At 32.0% G+C, this 23058-nt stretch overlaps 1 protein-coding gene across 1 annotated transcript; it reads right to left on the minus strand.

Annotated features, from left to right (window-relative positions):
- Nucleotides 1-4884: 4884 nt before the first annotated feature.
- LOC149533935 (UDP-glycosyltransferase 85A2-like) lies at nucleotides 4885-6387 on the minus strand. The gene is made up of 2 exons (XM_089805932.1): nucleotides 5892-6387; nucleotides 4885-5801 (listed from the first exon to the last, which is right to left on the minus strand). Exons 1-2 carry the CDS (start codon nucleotides 6385-6387, stop codon nucleotides 4885-4887), a joined length of 1413 nt encoding a protein of 470 aa, XP_089662058.1.
- Nucleotides 6388-23058: the final 16671 nt, after the last annotated feature.

Raw genomic sequence — 23058 nt, forward strand, 5'->3', positions numbered from 1 at the left:
ATTATTGGTAGCAAGATTGCAATCTGTACTATTAGCATTTGGGTTGGTTGAATGGTTACCATCATCAGACTCAACCACATGCAATTTAATTCCATGTGGATAATGGGTTCTTAATTTTTGGGTTGTTCTTCTACTCATTCTCTTCCCTGCTATCATAATGCGTAAACAAAAAAACTTCAAATATTAAAACTTGCATATAAAAATAATGTATAGAAAATTTCATTCCATAAAACAATGTTGTATAGAAAAGTTCATTCCAAAAACTGATATTTTATTATGTAGTAAAATGATATGATGTTATGTAGTATGGTGTTATTTTTAGGAGGAAAAACTTCAAAATCACTCTTCACTTACTATTATGTAGTATGTTGGTATCATGGTAATGATTTATCTTATGCAATATGCTATTTTTAAATGGGAGAAATACAATCATTCCCATGACTAACAACATGCTATATGATATATCATAGATAATGTAATCATTCTCATAAATGTAGTGTGCTATCATTTATGGGAGATTTTTTTCATAGAAATAACATCATACTATATGGAAACCATACTATATGGACTAAAACAAATTTATATGGATCTTTTATGGCTGATTTTGTGGTGGACAAGAAACCATATGAACTATAATAGATTTATATGATCTATTATGACTGATTTTTTTGGTGGAAAGCTACAACATATTTATATGATCTATAATGACTGATTTTGTGGTGTTACTTAATCTGAGAAGCTTTCTAGAAATTTAATAGCATGGTACATGAATTATAACATATTTCTATGTTGGTTTAGTTGGATTATGACATAATTGATATAATATGTTGTTGTTTTTGGGGAAACAACATTTATAATAGAAAAAATAGTATTTTGTTGTAATTATTGACAAGATTTTAAGGACAAATAAAATTTATAGCGGCAATAAAAAAATAACAATAATATGATATTATTGACTGAAATTTTTTCTAGAAATAACAACATACTAACAAATTTATATAATGGATAATGAGAGAATTTATATACAATGTTGTTAGTTTTGGGAGAAATAACATTTTTAGAAGCAATAACAACATTTTTTTTTGGAGAAACAACATTTATAGCAGCAATAACAATAGTATGTTATTATTCACAGATTTTATTCCTAGAAATAATAGCATATATGAATTTTAATAGTACTCTATCTATTATAATAGATTTATAATATGGATTATGACAGAGTTTATATAATATGTGGCTGATTAACTACTATATTATGAACTACAACATGGCAAAGTTAATCTATAAATCTATGGTAAAATACTTAGAAGGTAAACTAAGCCTCTAGTATCCTGGGTAGTCTGATATTATATGTAGTCGCTCTGATAATCTATGATGATAATTTTGATATTATATATTATCTTCTATTATGAAATCCCTCAAATGTTATTGTTTTGTGTTGATAGGCAATGCAATGCTACTATTTTGTGCTCATGGACAATGTAATGCTTTACTATTCTGTGCTCAAAGAATATAATGTAACTGTTCTATGCTAAGAGAATTTTTATGCAACTATTCTATCATCATAGAGAATGTTAATGCAATTTTAAAAGAACTCTTTCATGGTATACCATATTAATTGATTCTTTTTCCCTCCAACAATTTGAATTTTAATTTGGTAATTTGGTTTCATCCATGGCTTTTCTCTCAAAATATGTATCTTGATTTAGAATTTGGAAATCGGCTGATCCATGGCTTTCAAAGTTTGTATTTTGATTGGCTTACAGTTAATGAAGTGGTTTTGAAGACCAAATTTTGAATTTTATAGCATTAATTGCTTGATTTGAATGGAATGGCGAGTTGACAACTCTCCATATTTGTGATGCATGTACTCCATTTTTCTTGTGAAAGACTCCAATATTTTGGTTTTTTTTTGCATTAATTGCTTGATTTGAATGGAATGGTGAGCTCACATCTCTCCATATTTGTAATGCATGTACCCTATTTTTCTAGTGAAAGACTTCAATTTTTCTTGTTGAAGACTCCAAGTTCATCATATATTATAAAAAAATTGTTAGAGACTAGATGAGTGACAAGAGGAATGTTAATTTATTTATATATATGTAATGGTATAGGAAGTTGAGCAATTGTACAATAGCTATTACTTACCAAACAAGTATTGAGTTATGTCTTGTCCATGTGTTTGGACAACTGACTTGTAAAATTATACCATTTTAAATACAATACTTTTTACTTGGTTCTTTATATTTTGTAAAGAAAACTTTAGATTGTTTGATTTAAAGTAGACAATGAATGCACCTATTCCAAAACTTGAATTAATTTTAATGAATTAATGATATATGTGATATAAATTTTAATGAATTATTTTCTTGTAAATTTTGATAAATAAATACATAAAAATTGATATATCCTTGTTCAATCATTAGGCTATATTGATACTATGATTGGATCAAAGAATGATAACAACCCTCACAACAATATACACGCTCAACTATTGGTCCTCTCTCCTATTGCCTTCCCTGTGATTTTTTTCTTTTTAATTTTTCAGCCTCATAGATCACCTCTCAATCGAGATAAATTCACCTTTTTCCTTTTAGAATCTAGAGCTCTCACCTCCTCTTTTTTTGAATTCACCTCCCCATCATGCTTATCAGTTTTGATAATATCTTTGTAACTTTCCTCTTTTAAGGGGTACTCGCAGGGATGGACTTGGCAAAGGCATTTTTCTATTTCTTGGGGGCCTCAATCAACAAGGATTGTTCCATAGAGATGTTATTTATCTTTAAAGACTTAGAGGAGTGAGGGTTATCCATGATCTAGGGGGAGTCAATATGGGGCTTTTCAGCAGAAATCTCTTCAACGACCATAGAGGATTTGGGAGCTTTAGGGGTCCTAGGGGTTTCAATGGGTGGGAGACATCTACCAAAACTTGGGTGATGAGCACAAACATGGTGATACATGATAAATTTGAGCCCTTGGTGGATATGAGGGTTTTCCCCAAGACAATTTTGTTGACTAGACAAGAGAACATGGAGAAAGGGATGTCAACCTTTTCCTCATGCCTTAACATGTTAAGTAGCAAAAAATGATAGCCACGATACCTATAGTTAAATGACCTTCAAGAGTAAAATATTTGATTAACTAGTAAAAAATGGAACCAAAAGGGATAGGGAGAGAAAGTCTATCGTACCCATTACCAGAGCTCACTCTAACCAATTCCTACATTCCTTCAAAGAACTTATGCCTAAATTTATTATAGTCCATCATGTCTTTCCTTTCCACATGAACACCAACACACTCCAGACCTGTAGCTTCTCCTATCAATTTTGGCATCACCACAAATTTGATGCTCCCGATAGCCACCTGGCCTTTATTGCAGGAATTGGTAAACTTAGTAGAGAGGATCGTGTTGTGGCCTTTCATTGCATGGATATAAGAGTTTAACCCTTCCTTAACAAAATATCCCCAAATTTTTTTATTCTTCTCTAGCTCTTTGTAATTTCTTGGTTCAACACATTTTGGTGGGCCTCCCATGGTATTCTCCTTCTCAAAAATAAAGTTGGTATCCTCAAGTCCCACTTCCAACTTTATAATACTTTTCTCTACAACTTCACTCAACATGGCAACTTTCTCCAATAGCTGAAGAATATGGTTACTATAGGGTAGCTTAATAAGCAAAGAGGAAATTTTTGTTGCCAAATAAGGGTGACGAAAAAAATTAACTTTAGTAGTTATGAAATACCATAACTCTTTCTCTCAATCATTGCATCGTGCATCTTCTTATACTTGGAACTACTCTTGTCATCGATATGACAAATGTAATTAATAATGATGACCTTTAGCACGTATAACCTTGGTTTAATAATGTACTTCCCATCTCACTTCCATAAATACCTAACATTGGAACTATTAACAAGTTTGAGAAATAAAAGGTGCAGATTTGGGGGGTGATACGCATAAGGAAGCCTCATTATTCAAACAATAAGGAGTGTACTTTTCAGAATTTTCCTTGTATTAAGCTTGGTAATAGCTTCTTGCTAACTCAACTTCTTTACACTCCACCTTTAATTCTCCTCTCTTTCTGTGGTTCTCCCTTTTGTTCTTTTACCATATACCTTGCTTTTTTAATTATCATTTGGAACCATTTGTCTTAACTCCTACATGCACTCCATCACAGTCACGATTTTCCAATCCTTGTAGTCTAATCCCCAAGTGGTCAAATAGTCACCAACTTTCTTTCCTTCTCTCATGGTGTGTTTTAATAACTTTGGTTCTTGTACATTGTTATATATTACTTACATTACAAACTTTGTTGTTGCATTAGCTCAAGTGTTGATTGTAGTGTTGTCAGTCTTTTCATTACCTATTGAATTTCTCTACTTACTTTTTCATAATATTATTATTTTATCATATTAACAAAATTAATTATATTAACTTTTTATTAAAAAAATTATAAAATGAAAAGTTAAACACATTAGAGGTTTTGTGTCAAAATATGTAGTGAAACTAGATTCTGTTTTGGAATGGGTATAAGTTCATTTTAAAGACAAAATAGAAATATGTATTCCTATTCCCTATTCCAATTGATGAACCAAATAAAAAATAAAAACTGTATTTCAAACTTTCTATTTTTATTCCATCAACCAAACAGGCCTTTAGAATTGAGATTTCAAACAACATTCAGCGATTCATTGGAAAGACTTCGCTATATCTTTATAAAACAAAGTTGTCTACGTAAATTTAAGAATATAAGAAAACGGAGTCAGACGAGTGAAAATCAGCTGAATGAGGGAGAGGATGAACAGAAAAGAACCAAACAGCACTAGTGGAGGTTACACGATCAAACATATTAATGAAATTAGAACAACGTCTCCCAAAGAACAGCTATTTCTGCGGGATTCCCATTTTCATCGCCTTCACGAAGTCTTTGAAATTTGTATTAGACGATCCCGTTTCGACCTTCACTGCATCTTTTGCTTCCTCCCTCAATTTCATCACTCTAGCCTTCATCTCTTTATCCTCACACACTCTCTTCACCGCCATCTCGATTTCCCTCTTTTCTGATATTCCATCATCGTTCTTATTCAAGGCCAGCCCAATCTTCCACACGTTTACTACATAAGAAGAGGTCATAAATTGTTCTGCGAAGAAAGGCCAGCAGAGCATGGGAACTCCCATTGTGATGCCCTCCACTACGGAATTCCATCCACACTGAGTTATGAAACAGGAGATACAAGGATGAGAAAGAACCTGAGCCTGTGCACACCATGACACAAAACATGCTCGATCTCTGGTGGCTTCCACGAATCCCGGAGGAAGTACAGCGCTTGAACCTTCCATCAGATCGCTTCGAAGAACCCACAGAAAAGGTTTCTGAGTGGCTTCCAACCCCAGCGCAAATTCTTCCAACTGTCTCTGGTTCATTATTGCCATGCTTCCAAAAGACACGTACACCACGCTCTGATGAGGCTGCTTGTCCAGCCACTCCAAACATTCTGCCTCCTCCGTCCATAAGCTCGCCGTGATTTCTGATTCCTGGCGGGGAGAAGTTAAAAAGGGACCAATCGAACAAACCGAAGCTCCTTGGGAAACTAGGCTATCGATGATAGGGGCTTCAAGATGATGGAAAGAATTGAATAGTACCCACTTGAGCTCCCTCACTCTTTCCATGTAACGTTCAATGAAATGGAAGATAAACTCTTGGTGAGTTTCATTGAACGTAACAGCCCAGGGAAGGTGAGCAGAGGAGAGAGGCGGCATGGAGGGAAGGTATTCCACCATCGCAAAGTCCTTGGGGACTCCTGTGAAGCAGTTAAAAACAAAAACAACTCATTACTACATTGTTGAGAGAAACACGACTGTGTTTGATCAAAAAGACTTGAGGGGCTTACCATTCGAAGGGACAAGGGAGGAGGAGACGAGAATGGGTAAGTTATAGAGCATAGCATAGACGGCAACATGCATCACCCAGAGAGCAGCCATTGGAATTCCGTGACGTTTGGCCACGTCAAATGCGGTGGCGGCCATGCAGTCCGTTATCAAACAGATTTGCTCCTCAGGGTCCTGCCTTTTCATCTCCCCAATCAGTTTGTCAATGAAGGAGACGATAACGTTTTCTGTCACCTGCAGCAAGTCGATAACGTCAGTGCGAGTATCGGTGGGAGGAAGGCCGTCTGGGACGATTGCCCAGCGAATATCACCATCACCAGAAACAGAATGTTTCTTGGCCCTTGCAATACGAGAATAGTTGTAATCGGTGCTGACAAAACTGATAACGAATCCTTCTCCAACGAGCTTATTGGCCAGCTGCATCATGGGGTTGATATGCCCTTGGGCCGGGAAAGGAACCAGAACAGCACGTGGTCTCCTATTTCCACTTCCAGCCATGATGATTTTCTTTTCTATATACTCAATTTGAAGGAGCTTATTTTCGCTCTTTCAATCCAAATATCTATCTCTGAAGACACCAGAAAGTATATACCACCTATTTATAAGAAAACAGTTAGTATTCATAGAGCCAATACGCCATCGAGCAACTAGCATTGCTGTACCGTGTGAAGATCTGATTATGTTACAATATTAAACATATTGACGCGTAAGAGTTCCCCACACCCGGAATCAAACGGTCAGAGCCATGAGAAAACAAACCTTTGTTTACCTAATTTCTCTTCATCAATCGCTGGATGCCAAATAATGTCTATTAGTTTTAGTTTCTCTGCGAATCTGTGCTCATCGTTTTTGGACTGGTTCAACGTCACAGAAGTACAAAATCAAATTTTAGGAATACTCTGTTTTCTCAAGTTGGAATCTCATTTCAAGAGGAGTATCTATTATAACGAAGCATCAATAACAATATTCTATTACTAGCATACTTATATTGTAAAAAATATAAGTAAAATAAGCTGAGAAATATCATGTTGGGGAAGATTACTGTCAAAGACCAATTAACTCTCATCATATATTGTCATACTTATTTTATAAAATACAATGCAATTTATTTTTTTAAATAACCATTAACTCTAATATTAAAGATTGATGTCCCTGTAATTACAATAATAATATCAATTTTATAATAGATATTAATCAAATTTGACTTAGTAAAATTATATACAATTTTAATTCAACAATATAATTTTAATAATTAATATAAATAAGATATAATTAGAGGTAATTATTTGAATTAAATTGTGCTTGATTAAATCAATAAAATTTAATTGAGAAAAGAAGTATCTAATTGAATTTATTGGAAAGTTGATTCCCCCTACAATATTATTTTTATTTATATACTAATAAAAAATTATGATAAAATATATGATTTTGTAGACTTATATGTTGAGAGTTGAAATCAAGTGTCTTGATTAAAAGATATAGAATAGATTTTAAAATTTATATAAATATAATGAAAATTAATTCATATTAAATAATCTATTCTTAATAGAAAATAAATCTTTCTCTTTGATTTAAATAAGAGTATATATAAAACAGCTTTCAAGAGTTAATCTAATTAGTAATATAATTAGAATTGTATGTTTTCTTGCAATGAGCTATTGATGTTTAATACTAAATTTATTTTTTAAATATAAATTAATGTGAATAAATTCAATTATAACTATTTTTTAGTTTAAATAAAATAAGATTTTAAACATATTTTAAATTGACTTAAATGTTATTTAATTTAATAGTTTAAAAGGTGGCTTACAATTTACTATTGTGTTGTAGGCTCTTGCCTAAGATTATATATTTCTTAAATATAAATATAAATATTGTATAATTATTATTTTTTAAGTATGAAAAAATAATAAACGAGCAGTTTTAAAAAAATATGCAATCTCTCCTTTTAAGAACTCAATGTTAGAATGTATTCATTTAATAAAATTCTTATTCTTTTATGTTTAGCTGCCCATAATTGCTTATGTTCATTTATGTATTTTTCTTTAAATTGGTTTCAAATTGAATTATCACTAATTACAATATTATCAGCAACTATCAGTTATTTTTTTACATACAATATTATATGGTTTTTTTTTTTTAATTATTAAGGCTAAAACCATTTTTTTACAAGGGACCTAAAATGAGCATTAAGTCCTTAAACAAAATAGTGTACTAGCCAGCAGACACACCTAGAACCAAAACTAGCTAAATCTGGCTAAAGCTAGCACAAAAACATAAAATAAAAAATAAATAAAGAGCCAACCTAGGGAAATCAAGACCAAAAAAGACCACAACAAGAAGAAGCTACCTAAGACAAATCTTGAACCTTTTCTTTCATCTCCTACTAAATACCTTTTATCTGCTTTGTGACCTTCTTGATGTTGTGCTGGCCAATTTGAGCCTCCTTTTTTTGTTTCTTTGTGTACACTTTGGAGCAAGTCTACTTACCAAGTATAGCTTCTTCCTTGGCCTTGTCTAGTTCCTCTAGGTCTAGCACTAGTTGACTTCTTCGGGTCTTAAAAAAATATTTAAAAAATTATCACTACTTTATTTATTGTGGTTTGAAACTTCCTTGGGTCTTAAAAAATTGCCTAAATATATTAATTCTATTTTTATTGCTTTAGTTCCTAAATAAGATAATGTTGTCATTGTGAATGACTATAAAGTTATAAGCCTTTGTAATACTCATTACAAAATCATTACTAAATTCTAGTGAATAGTGAAAAAAAATGTAGGCAAAATTATATCTCAAAACCAAAATGGATTTATTAAAGGTACACCATCTATGATGCTTCTATTACTCATTAATAATTCATTTTATTGATTCTATTAAGATGTTAGGGATGATGATAAAACCTAATATATTTAAACCTTATTCTAGAGTCTCTTGGTCATTTTCAATTAGGGTTCTTAAGAAACATTGATTCAAAGGAATATTCTTCAAAATATTCAAGGAATTTGTAACCACCCTTTCCTATTTGGTGTTTTTCAAATGGATTTCAGAGGAACTATTTTTCTACCAAATTAGGTTAGAGATAAGAAATCCTCTCTTAACTTATATTTTAAGTATTGTGATTATATATTATTATAATTTATACATTTTCTATAAGATTGAGAACAATCAATCACTATTTCTTTCCAATGCTTAGCTTCTAAAATAGAGGATTCAAAAAAATAATAAAATTTAAATTAATTGATGGCAAGAGGAAGGGGGTAGTAAGGAAGAATATATATATATATATATTCTTCCTTACTACCCCCTTCCTCTTGCCATCAATTAATTTAAATTTTATTATTTTTTTGAATCCTCTATTTTAGAAGCTAAGCATTGGAAAGAAATAGTGATTGATTGTTCTCAATCTTATAGAAAATGTATAAATTATAATAATATTAAAATTTACTTCTTTAATGTCGTCCTTCATCTATAAGTCATAAATTTTAATGTGGGGAAATAAGGTTTATTAACTTATGCATGAACATGAGGCCTATCTCTACTTTAAGTACCTTTGAAGAAAAGTAGACCCACAAGGATCAACATAAAATCTAATAAAATAATTGAAAACAAGGTGGGTTTATTAATATTCATGGGACTTAAAGAGATGCTAAAAAGGATATGAGTTAGATGTTGATTCTAGCACCAAAGTTGATAAAATGAAAAATTTCAACATATGATGACATAGAAATAAGGAAGACTAGTTTTCCAATGATGAACTTGACCTATAAATGTCATTTGTAAAAATATTGAGGTTTCTAAAATGGGGATGTTATTCATTTGCACTTCTTTAAAAAATAGTCAAAAATATTTGGGTCAATTTCTCTTGGGGAAAATTAGACTCTTCTTTTTCATATCTACAAAATTCAATTACATAAGTCCCTTTTCAATTAATCTGATCTTAAATGTATGCCTCCCAAATTTCTACATACACACACAAAGAAGGTGGAATTTTGTGTTGATAGGTTTTACCTTGGTCAAAGTTTAATTCTTTATTTGTAAGTGATGCTATTGGGGTTAGCACCCATAGTACATATCTTTAGTGAAATACATCAAAAGAGGAAATAAGAGGGAGAAATATGTTAGAGAAGAACATGAGGATTAGAGTCATGAGAGGATTTCTCTTGGTCGATGATGGGAAAGGGACCAACCCAAGAATAGGGATATGGGATACATTAATCTCCCTATATTGAGACACAACATGATTGGCAATACAATCAACCACCCTATTTGCCTCCCAATAAGTATGCTTCAACGAGTAACTATCCAGCCACTTGAGTAAGCTTCTAATGAGGTTAATCTAGTTTCTCAACCACAAATTTGGAGTTACCAAAAGCAATTTCCTGAATGCAAAGAAGAGAGATGCCCTTGATTTCCACCCTACATAAATCTAGTTTAAGGCAAAGCTTAATAGGCCAATAGCTGGAGTTTCCATCTCATTTGCATTATCTTTTCAATCATTAAGTCATTTGGAGGTACCCCAAATGAAGTTACCCTTAGCATAACGCAACCAGCCCCACCCATGCCAGGATTGTCTTTCACAACTCCTGAAATGTTGAGCTTCCATCTAATGGTTTTTAGGGATCTCCATTTAACAATGGCCTAGTTGACTATCTTAGGTAAGGCATTTGGAGGGCATCTCAACATTAGAAAAAACTTTGGATGTCAAATTGTTGCACTTGAGAAGAACAAATTTCTCTTTAGAATTGTTCTATTATAGGTTATTTCAATCAAGGAATCTTGGATGAGTCAAATCATATGATCCACACTACAAGGCTGACCCTTGAAAATGCATCTATTAGGATTTTTTGAAATGTGCCAAATAATCATTGAGAAGGTTGAGAGATAAAAAATACTTGACTTGTAATTATGATGACCTTTGGAGGGCAAGCTGATCAAGAAAAGTTTAATTCTCTATTTCCTTTGGCTATGCCAATTGAAAATAAAGAAAATTCAGTCTCAGCAGGTCATAGCTATGTGACAAGTTAAGAAGAGGTGATCCACACATTCCATCGAGCACTCATAGATGCTAAAATGAAAGGGAACATTAAATCTAATACACTATAATTTTTTAGAAATTAAGCCCTTATGGTGGGGGACCACCCAAAGAAATGCTCCTACATTGGGGATGACCAACCTATGCCAACATAGATATATGAACCAGCCCTGCCTCTTCTCAATGGTAATCTAGGTGGTGTAACAAATCCTGGTTGAATATGATCTTCTTTTGGCATAGCTCCATATGAGGGTGTCTTTCTTGTTCTTGATGCTATAAGGTCTCATTTCCAATTCATCCTTAAGCACCTCAATCTTATCCAGAGGGAGGGGGACATTAGTCACATCCATCCATTCAAAATGACTATCTTGATTAGAGTCTTTCCTAACCATGTAATCACATATACTAACACCATATGTGGCCAAAAGTTGAAGGATATAATTATCTAGATGCAAGGTGTCATTAAGGAAATTGTTCCTATTCAAGGAAACCCTCAAGAATTCAGTTCTTTTACCATTACTAATACCCCATGAAAGGTGATTATAGATTATATGCTTACAAGAATTCATAAACTACCATGTTAAAGAACCATTGAATTTTTTTTGGGCATGTGATGCAGGAGCATCTTGCATTGAAAAATTATTGGAAAAAAAAAATTTGAAAAAGAAAAAAAGGCAAAAAAAAAAAAAAAAATTCTGGAGGAGAGAGAAAAGTGACGAAAATTAGAGGAGAAATAATAAAAATAAAAAGGAGAAAAGAAAGGAAAAGAGGATTTTTATTTTCGAGGTGCATAAGTGGCATAAATAGAAAAAATACAAAAAATAGTTGTCATTACATTAATCGAGGTGTGTAGGTGGCATCTTAGAAGCTTGTGGAAAGTTTCTTAAATCTTGCATTTAATATTTGTTGTAATCCATAAAGGAAATGTAATTTTCTAATTGGGCCACATGGTGGTGCTTAGTTGTAATTCTAGAAGTTTATGGAAGTTTTAGAAGGTTGTGGATATTGTGTAGGAGGAATTCTAGAAGGTTGTGGATAAGTCATGCATAGGGTGGTAAGTGCCTATTTAAGCAAGGCATATGAGCATTTCTAATCAAGCTCAAGGAGTAGCTTGAGGAGTGGAAGCTCAAGGAGTAGCTTGAGGAGTGGAAGCTCAAGGAGAAGTTTGAGAAGTAGAAGCTAGAAGGTGTGAAAACTCTAAAGGTGTAGCTCTTCAAGTAGAAGTTATTGGTGAAGCTCTTGGTGTGAAGATTCTTATTTAGGATTTCTCTTATGTTGAAGAAGTCATATCATCTTGTGGGTGTTGCAAGGATTTTTCAAGTATAATAAAATTATTTGTGAAGCATTTTTTTTTCTTGGTCTCTATATTGTTGCTTTCTTGATTGTGAGTGGGTAAGGGTGGTGTGGCCCTTTATCAGCATGTTAGGATTCATTTAAGATCATTGGTTTCCCAATATTTTGATTGCATAACTCGCTACCACATTTTATGAGGCTCTATATATATTTTCTAGATCATTTTCATGCCAAGGGCCAAATTTTACCTTCTAAAATTTTGGATTCCAACTCCTCTGTCATCATTACTTTTACAAATTGTGTCCCAATTGATTAGGTGGAATTTTCCATCATCTTTCGAGCCTTCCAATAGGAATTTCTTTAGGGTTTTGGTCCATATCTTTCTTGTCTCTATGTATGAGTTCCATGCATGACATAGTATATATGAATGATGATCAATAGTGATTTTACTATTGTGATTTGCATGATGAGAGTGAGCAATTTTTAGTGCTAGGATAGAAATTATTTTCCTTTAGCGATCTAAAACCTCATACTAGTGTTTAGTTGTATTGATGTCATAGAAGACCCGGACTCCCAAGAATTTAGTTGGTAACATGTTCGCAGAGAATTTTAAGATGCAAATGATTTGAGATTGCACCATCCTCCTAACATTGAAGAATAAAATATGAGAATTCTCCTTATTCATATCCTACCCTAATTGAACTTCATATTCCAATAGGGTATCCCTAATAGATCTATCCTCTTTCATAGTTAGAACACCATATAGTGTTGTATCATATACAAACTAGTTGTGAGTGAATATTTCCAATGTTCATACCTCTCCATTCTGAGTTGAGAACTCTGCTCTTGATTGCATAAGTGAGTGATTCAATCATTATAAAAATAAGATGGGGGGAAAGGGGTCATTCTAGAAGATCTCATTGGTAGCTTACAAGAAATCATATAAACCCTTATTTAAAGAGAAAAAAATATGTCAAATGAAATATAGTGGTAGATTAGTTTTTGCCAGTGATTACAGAAACCTAACATGAGCATGACCCTATCCAAGAACTACCAGGAAACCCTATCAAATGCTTTGGAGACATCTGACTTGATAATCATTTCTAGAGTCTTATCTTCTTTTAGAGAGTCTACAACCTCACTAGAAAGAATGATTTAATTTGTGGTGTCCCCGCTAGGCCCAAATCTTCTTTTCTTCATAGATAAGACTTGAACAAGATTTTTTTTTAGTCTATTTAAAAAATACTTTCGAAATGATTTTATAAATGGTGTTGCAAAAGGAGATTGGTCTGAAATCATTGAAAGATGAACACTCCCATTTCTTTCAAACTAGAGAAATAATAGAACTATTGATATCCTTTAAGAACCTTTTAGACTTATGGAAGTCTTCAACCAGATGTCAAATGTCAGAACTAGTGAAGTGATAGCAATTCTTTAAAAAAGGTTATAAAACCATCATGTCCTCGAGATTTATCAAGATGAATTTGGAACACAACTATTTTAACTTATTCAAGTGAGATTCAATTACACAACATAGATTTATCAAGATGAAATTGGAACACAACTATTTTAACTTATTCAAGTGAGATTCAATTACACAACATAGATTTATCTTCATTGTTGACTAACATGGGATTTGATCTAAGATACCCCCATGATTCTATTGTATCTAGGTGCAACCTAATATGTTCTAAAAGAAGGGAACAACCACATTACCAAGTTCTTCGAATCCTTCCATCGATAGATTAGAGGTGTTCATAATATTTTCAATCTTGTTGGAGGCCATGCGTACTTGGACTGGGCAGTGAAATAATTTTGTGTTAGCATCTCTATATTTTAGCCATAACTCCCTAGCTTTATCATGCCAATATAATTCCTCACACTTTATCATCTTTTAAATTATTTTCCAATTCAAATTCCTCATTATGCACCTCATTTAGAATAACCAATTCATTGAGAGATTTTAATTGATCCTCAATGTGAATTTTCTCTTGTAAGATATTCTAAAAGGTAGATTTATTACATTCAAGCACCTTGTGTTTGATGTACTATAGCTTTTTAACCATTTTAAAACTGGTAAAATCACTAAATCTGGCTTCATTCCACCATTCTTCCAACAATAAATCTTTGTCTCTCCACCACATAGTCAAAAAAATTTAAGTAGTTATGGGTCTTAGGGAGTAGGGAGAAATGCTCAATTCAAATGGAAAGTAATCTAAAGCAGTGAAGGGGAGAATAATGACATCAATATAGGAACCCAAGTGAAACCAAGTGGGGGATATCAAAAATATATAGAGATGCACATTAATTGTAGTGAATTCTTTGTGCTGATTCAACCAAGTAAAAGTCTCATTACTTGTGGGGAAGTCAATGAGACCAAAGATTAAAAAAAAAAATCTCTAAAGTTGTACATTGGTTTGCTAATAATTCTCAAGCCCCTACTTTTCTCTAATAAATCTATGATAGCCTTGAAGAATAATCCAATAAGAACCAAATCTAAGATGGATTGGATAAATTTTACAATAGTGAGCCAAAATTTGAATTCATTTACTATGTTAATAGGGTCTTAGACATTTATAAGAGTGAAAGACACATTGTTTTAAGGTCAAAGTCTTTGGCAACACGCCAAGTATTGTTAGAGTGAGAGACAGAGATAGATAACAAGTTGTCTCTCCAAAGAATACCCATACATCCTGAGATCCATAAAGATTCCATTAAAAAACCTTTCCATGGCTACTAAAAGAGATAAAATATAAAATGACTCAATTTATTAACTCATATTTTCTGCATACATTTGGATACATACAGACTTGATACTAAAATGATACTGAATTACTCACATTGATATGTGAACAGCTTTATATAGCCTTATTTTCCCTTACAAAAACTACTTACAAGAATAATTTCCCAAAAACTATATATCTAATTTATTTATTTATTTAAACTAAACTTAGAAACTAATCTAATTTAATGTAATAAATCCAAAATTCCCCCCTTATTAAAATAATCCAACAAGAGTGAAAGTTGTAAAAGTTTTAACTGGAAACTTTGATGAAGTTGCTTTCACCAATTTTCTTCATTGGATCCTTGAGTGAAATACTTCACCAATCTTCACTTACTAAAGTATATTTTCTCTCTGCAACTTCAAATTACAAATCCTCAAATCCTAAAGTTTCCCTCATAAGTAGATTTCATATCCCAACTTTAGACTACAAATCCTAAAGTTCTCCTCATAATAAGATTGTTTCCACCTCCCTTGCACAACGAGACATAGTTCCTCTAAAATTTCACATATTTTTGGAGTGTATCTAATTCTTCCTTCAATGCTACACATGAGATGCCTTTCCTCTGAAAGTCCACATCTCCTCCAAGTGTATATAATACCTCCTCAAGTGTCATAGAAAGTCAACATCTCCTCTGAGTGTCTCTATCACCATTATTCAAATCCTACTACCACCCCCCCCACCCCCACTCCATAGAAGGACAATCACATAACCAAGCCCCCTCTTTTCTTTAGGGATACAAATCTATCAAGTCCCCTCTTATCTTCAAGGATGAATTTTCCAAGCCCCGACTTTATAGGGACACAAATAGTTGTGTCCCATGCAATAACTATCTCTAAGAAAGAAGCTAGCTTGAGATGATAAAAATCCTCCAACCTCCATTGCCTCCATCCTCCTATCTTCAATAAAAATTGTAGAAGATCTCATCTACAAAAGTTAGGGTCTGGTCATCCAAAATCCATTAAAATAACCCTTCTACCCATTTAGGCTCTGATACTAAATGAAAGAGCTAAAATATAAAATGACTCAATTTATTAACTCAAATTTTCTGGATACATTCAAATACATACAGACTTGATGCTAAAATGATACTGAATTACTCACACCAATATGTGAATAGCTTTATATAGCCTTATTTTCCCTTACAAAAGATACTTAAGGAAATAACTTCCCAGCAACTATATATCTAATTTATTTATTTAATTAAACTAAACTTAGAAACTAACCTAATTTAATGTAAGAAATCCAATAGCTACCAAATATTTTCAAAGGCCATATCCTCAGCTGCAAAAAGTTTGGTTTCTTATAGGAGAATGAGATCGCTAGAGTAAGTACCCAAATACTTCTTTATGAGGTGATGCTTGTTAGGGACCCTTAGACCACTAAAATAACAAGTTTTGATCTTCATTAATTTCCAATGGAGGAAACACCTCCTTTGGTACTTAAGTATTTATTAATGTTGGTTAAGCCCATTGCACCCGCCTCCACCTCTCCATGTTACATAAGTGATTTCCTACCTCGCTTCTTCTCATTTTTATCAATCTTTCCTTGGTTTTGAAAACCTAGGGTAGATTGGGAGACACATCATGGGTCAATGATATCCAAATCATAACATGCTTCCCATTGGTCTACTCTTGAGCTAGATCCTATATATCATCACTAAGATCATATTCAAATTCTTCTTGAGAACCTCCAATAGCTTGATTGTTGACTGGGGTTGGAGAATTTGCTAGCACATTTTGGGAATGGCATTTAATGGGATGGGAAGAGATATTCATATGTTAATCACTCTATCACCCCATATGATAATTAGGTAGAGAAGTTAATGAGTTCCCCCTCATTATCCCCATAACCCTTCTTAGGGATTTCCTTGAACTTTGACTCATCTTCAAAATGGGATCTAACTCAGAAATGAAATCAAAAGTGTTTCTATAAAATAAAATTGAATAGAGTTGAAGAAAAATCACAATATAATGGAGTAGAGTCTAGATCTAAAAAATAATTATTTTAACCTTATGTCTCATTGAATCAATACTTTTGTAATGTGATCACAAGGTTTATGCAATAGTATATTCACAAGACACAAGAAATTAATCACAAACACATGTTTGGATGAATATTGTTGTACCTTTCTGCAATACTTAAATTTGAAGATATGGTAGGATTAAATATTTCTTCAAACCCTTGAACTTTATTTTTCATACTAAGGCATTGAAGTCTTGGAGTAAATTGTGAGAACCTAACATTAGCACTTAAATTTGGAGTTGAATTAGAGAATCAAGGGCACCCCATTGCTGAACTCTTTTAAGATTAGTTTTATGTTATTGGTTAGCAGCATTCTTTTGATATTAATAGATATTGTGCTATGGATTCAGTTTATTATGTGATGAGATCACTTAGACTTTACATTTCATGTATGTATGATGGTTATTTTTAGTGTTCGCAATTGTTGATGATGATTATTACATTGCTTTCAGTTATTTATTATCATATGTGTTTCATTATGGATACTTACCCCATACTTGCATGTGTATGGTGTGCGTGTTTTCTTTTGTATGGCGTGTCTGATGTGGTTAAGGAAGGGAGTCGTAGTCACCTGCTAGTCGGGATCTACATGATGCACCACTTCCTGCCATTGCCTGTTTAGTTTAATATATATATTGTGCTTGTACATGCATGGTTTTTATGCAGGTTGCAGGTACCGGGTATCGACTTCCCTGAATTTGCCAAGATGAGCATACCCTATCACACTATCTCAATGATAAGAGAGGGGAGATAGATTCTCAAGTCCAAATCCCAACCCTTTTAAGCCATTTGTTCTAATTGGAAAATTAGGACAAGTATCTGAGTTGAGTACCCTCCGAATATGTCGGATGACATATTTCGTGATATAAACCCTTGGCTTGATTTTGTATGTATTTTGGCTATGATGGGTTTTCACATTTTTACCTTACGAGTATTTGAAGTATTTTCTATTAATTAAGCTTAATTAAAAGATTTAATTAATGGTTTGATTAAATGGAAAATTAATATGATATTTTAATATTTATTTTATTTTATTAATTAGAAAATTAATTAAATAAAATATTTAAATTTGAAGATAAAAGTTAAAAGTTTAAATTTGGAATGTGATAATATTTATTTTAATAATAATATATTTGGAGTTCATTTTTAAATAAATGACTAAATAATATTATTATTAAAGCTAATAAATATTTTAGCAATTAAGTTTTGGAAAATGAAATTTAAAAGTGGAAGATATATTTAAATTAATAAAAGATTCTAAATCTCATGTGATTAAAATATAAATATATTAAGATTGAAAAGTGGAATTATAAAAGTTAGTGCATGAGATTTAATAAATAAATTAATTAAATTGGAAGGAGTAAAATAAATATTATATTAATGATTGTGCATTATTCTAATATTTAGGAGTTTGCAAATTTTCAAGAGTTGTCATGTAGACAACACAGGGGTTTGTACTCTAAGAATGCACAAATTGTCTACACTTAGAAGTTAGCATTTTTATTTGAGCACATGGTGTCTACAACCTTAAGACTTATCTAGAAGGTTGGAGAAGACTCATGCTTGGTTGTCATGCTTATCTTCTAGTTGTTTCTAGAGACACTCTAGATGCATCTTAGAGGCCTTTAAATAGAGGCTCTCCTAGTGTGTTTTGAACAAGCTGAAGTAGAAGCTGAATGGAAGCTGCAAGTTACAAGCTCATATTCTTCTTCATATGATCATATATTTTCTACATGCTTCTATGTTTCTTCTAGCTTTTCTAGTCACTTGGAGGATTCGTTTGGCTTGGATCTTGGAGGAATTGCGAATGATGGAGAAGGAAGGGATTTTCTATGGACTTCTGAGGCATGGCAAAATTAGCATCAGTGTCCAAGTGCACTCGTGATAATCACATATTCTCTTTGCACTATTCCTCTTCCTATCTTTATCATATCTGTTATATGTGTCTGATTACTCTTTGTGATTGAATCTACAATTGAATTAGATTCTAGATATTTTGTTTGGTTGAAAACATTAGAAAACCCTAGATCCAATTAAAGAGAAATTAGATCTAAACGGGTTTGGATTCGAATTAGAATTAAATTGGGAATGATGATTTCAAATTTATAATTAGACTTATTGGATGGACTAATAGTCATGTTTAGGAAACAATTATTTAAAAGGGAAAAATTCTTGTTTTGATCTAAATATATGTTCTCTTTTGTAAAATCTACATACATACATATATATATATACATATATATATATATATATATATATATATATATATATATATATATATATATATATATATATATATATATATATATATATATATTAAATGCAGTGATATTTGATATCAAATGTTGTATATATATATATATATATATATATATATATATATATATATATATATATATATATATATATATATATATATATATATATATATATATATATATATATACACACACACACATACATATACATATATACATATATGTATATATATTTGTGTATAATCAAGTGATAAATTTATTTGAATTGTGCATTGGATGAACGTTTTATATATTAAAAAAAAATGTTATATAAAAATATAATATATGTGTTGGAGGGGCGGGTTATATATCCCCACCTCCCGTACCCATCATATCACCGGCAGGTCTGCAGTGCACCCGTGCAACCGCAGGGCACCTGCAACCCACGGGCCGCGAGATTTGCTTCAATATAGCATGCGGGGTAAACACACAATATTATATGCGTAGGTACAATGTACCACGCTTCCCCACTGGGCAGTGCCTGCTGTGGTCGTACCCGCGATGGGTGACAGTCACGTCAGCAGCAGTATTTAATACATGAATGCGGATTAATATGTATGAATGCAGGTTAATATATATGTTGCGATTCAAATTTTGATTCGATTTTATTGATTATATATATAATATATAATTCATTTTATTTAAGTATGATTGAAGTTATTACACATTATATATATATATATATATATATATATATAATATTAATAGAATTTTATTTAAGTAATTAACCAAGTTAATTAAATAGTGATAATAGATGAGTTTAAGTTATCCATTATATTCGGGGTTCTTAATTGACTTATTGAAATGATAAATGATTAATAATAATTTGTGATTTACTATTAAGAGATTGTAATATAGTTTATATAAGTGGACTTTTATATTTATTTAATATTTTACCATGAAGATGATTTAAATTGAGAGACGCAAATTTTAAATTGGATTTAGAAGTAAGTAAGAAATATTATAAAGGAGTCATTGTTATATTATAACATTGTTATAATATAGCTACAATTTGAATTATTGTTATGCTTAATACATTATGTAGTGTTGATATACCTTAATGGTATTAAGAGTTAGCTAATGAAGTTTATGTAAAGATTCTCTAGATCGACTATTTATAGTTGTGATTAATTTATTTATTAATGTTTGTTGGGTCTAACAAACTATTAATAAATAATAAATAGTTTAAATAGATATCAAATAATCTGATTAGAATTAATCTAGAAGAGATTATTTAACGATTGAAGTCTTGTAAAGACATAGTTTTTGGATTATAAATGATTTTAATCAGTTAATGAGTTGTCAATATAATTAAATGTGATAGAGATTTAACTAGGAAATGATTATCATTAATACGAAATCATTAAGAAAGGTGAATGTAGTCATTATGGATAAGATTTCCAAAGTAACTTGTTAATATTATTATTATTAAAATATTAATATTTGTGTATTGGATTGAAGTTGACTTTGACGTACAAACTATTGTTAGTCAACTAATACTCTTTGGGATGATAGTTTGGTTGTGAAATTATTAATTAAATCAATTAATGAGAGTTAATTTGATTTAATTAATAATTAAGTTATTTAGTAGAGATTTAATTAATATAACTCTTTTAATGAGATTGTAGAAATGTTGGTATCAAATTGACAAGTTTTATGACTTGAATTATGATTTTAGATATTATATGGTTGTCAATGATGATAACGATTAAATTAAAAGACTCAAACTTTAGTAATATTTAATTAAGTTTCTAATTGAAGACTATTAGAATGTTGATAGGTCATGGATGGTATATCTATGTTAATTGATTGGTTAAATTGATCATTTTAATAAAGTTATAATCTTCTTATTTGAAGACTAGTAACTGGCTTTCTTATAACCTAAAGGAATAATGATGCTTTGATAATGTTGAAATGTAGAAATAGCATTAAAGAAGAGTTAATTAATTAAAATATGGATTATAGTTAAATAAAGAGAACAATTTAATTAAAGGTCAATGATGATCAGTTTGGTGAATATTTATCCTTAAGTTATTCTTAGAATGTAATTCTTAATAATGAAAGGATAATGCCATCGGGGAACAATTGGGTTGACTTGTAGGTCAAATGATGAAACTTAGACATTTGAAGTATACTTGAAATGAAAACCGAAGCTTTACACTTAATTCAACTATGAGATAATAGAAAAACCAAAATATGTGTTTGCATCGTGTATTCTATATGCTTCTTGTTTTGGGTTTTGGGTTGACTAGTGTTGACCAGTCCTAGGTTGTTACCAAAGGCTCGAGGGTTATGAGATGTGATGGCATGTTGATCTTATTTGGTCTCGATCTTTATAAGCCCAACCATGGTAATGTGATCGTATGCTCTATGAAATGTTTGTATGTGAGATGTATATGTATCTGAGACACTTGAGCTAACCATATTTTTGAGTCATCGATCAGTTATCCTTGGATTACTTTCTAGTCGCCATGATGGGACTGAAATGTGGATTTATTCTTGATGATGTCATGTTGTGACATGTTTGGCTCAACCATTTGGAGTCTTCGATCAGTATGATTTTGAGATATTCTTGGTTGCTTGTTGAGAACCAACGGATGTGATGATATATTTTGGTTATTGAGAACCAATTGATACTTATGATTATCAGTGATGCCTTCAGTTGCCAATAGAGAACTGTTGTGGTCATGATTTTCTATGGATGTTGCTCATGGAGATTTGATGCTTTTATGCATATTTGATGATTTATCATGGAAATTTTTGATGATTCTTATCTTGGAGATTTGATTATTCTTATTATGGATATTTGATGCTTATATTGTGGATATTTGATGATTCTTTTTATGGATTATCTTTTGGATTTTCTTTACAGTCGCTTGTACAAGACTGTGGTGATTTATGATTCCATGAGCATTAGGGTAGGAAATCTACTTGTAGTGTCGGGAAGTGGCTTGCAATGGGGGTCGGGGCCCTAAGTGGCTGCCAGGGTAACTCATTGTAAGTTTGGTTAATAAGTGATAACATTTACACACTAAATGGGGATTAAATGAACCTAAAAAGATAATTTTTTTGGATGTTCTCGCTCATGCCTTGAGCGCTTTTACAGGCTAGGATGGGAGTAGTGAGATGCATGGTTGCGACCTTGCATTCCATAGTATGCCTCGTCAGTATGAGAGGATACTAGTGGTCGCATGAGATCTGTATGGACCCGTGGAGTTTAGCTAACTGCCAGGGTAACTTGTACGAGATAAATGCGATGACACTTTCTCGCTTGCAGAGTAGGTTTCCTACATGTCATTGTGTGCCTCTGGGAAGTAGATGTCAATTTTGTGTGATGGAACCTTTGAGTAGTATACTTTTTAGGATTCCTAGACTTAAAGAGATTTATGCTTTGTGATTTTGATACCCTGTTTGGGACTTGAGATTATCTCCTCAGCACGGTGGGAGTGGACCACTTAGGTACCACGCGATCGGGTGGTAGTGTTTTTCCACTCTTATCATTTGAGATCCATCTGAGACACTGTGACTAGAGTATTCTTGGTTGGTATTTATCTTCATTGTGTTGCTAGATCATTATGATAGATGATATACCTTATGATGGATGTATTTATTGGTATGTTCCTTATATTGATGATTTGCATATGTTAGATGATGTTATCCTATGCTTTACTTTGCATGTTAGTAGGATGTTTTAGGAGTGACATTCTTACTATGTTTATAGCCGATGATCTCTTCGGTGCT

The sequence above is a fragment of the Cupressus sempervirens genome, chromosome 10, assembly GCF_028749045.1.
Source record: "Cupressus sempervirens isolate cs-2001-9-10 chromosome 10, ASM2874904v1, whole genome shotgun sequence".
NCBI classification, from domain to species: Eukaryota; Viridiplantae; Streptophyta; class Pinopsida; order Cupressales; family Cupressaceae; genus Cupressus; species Cupressus sempervirens.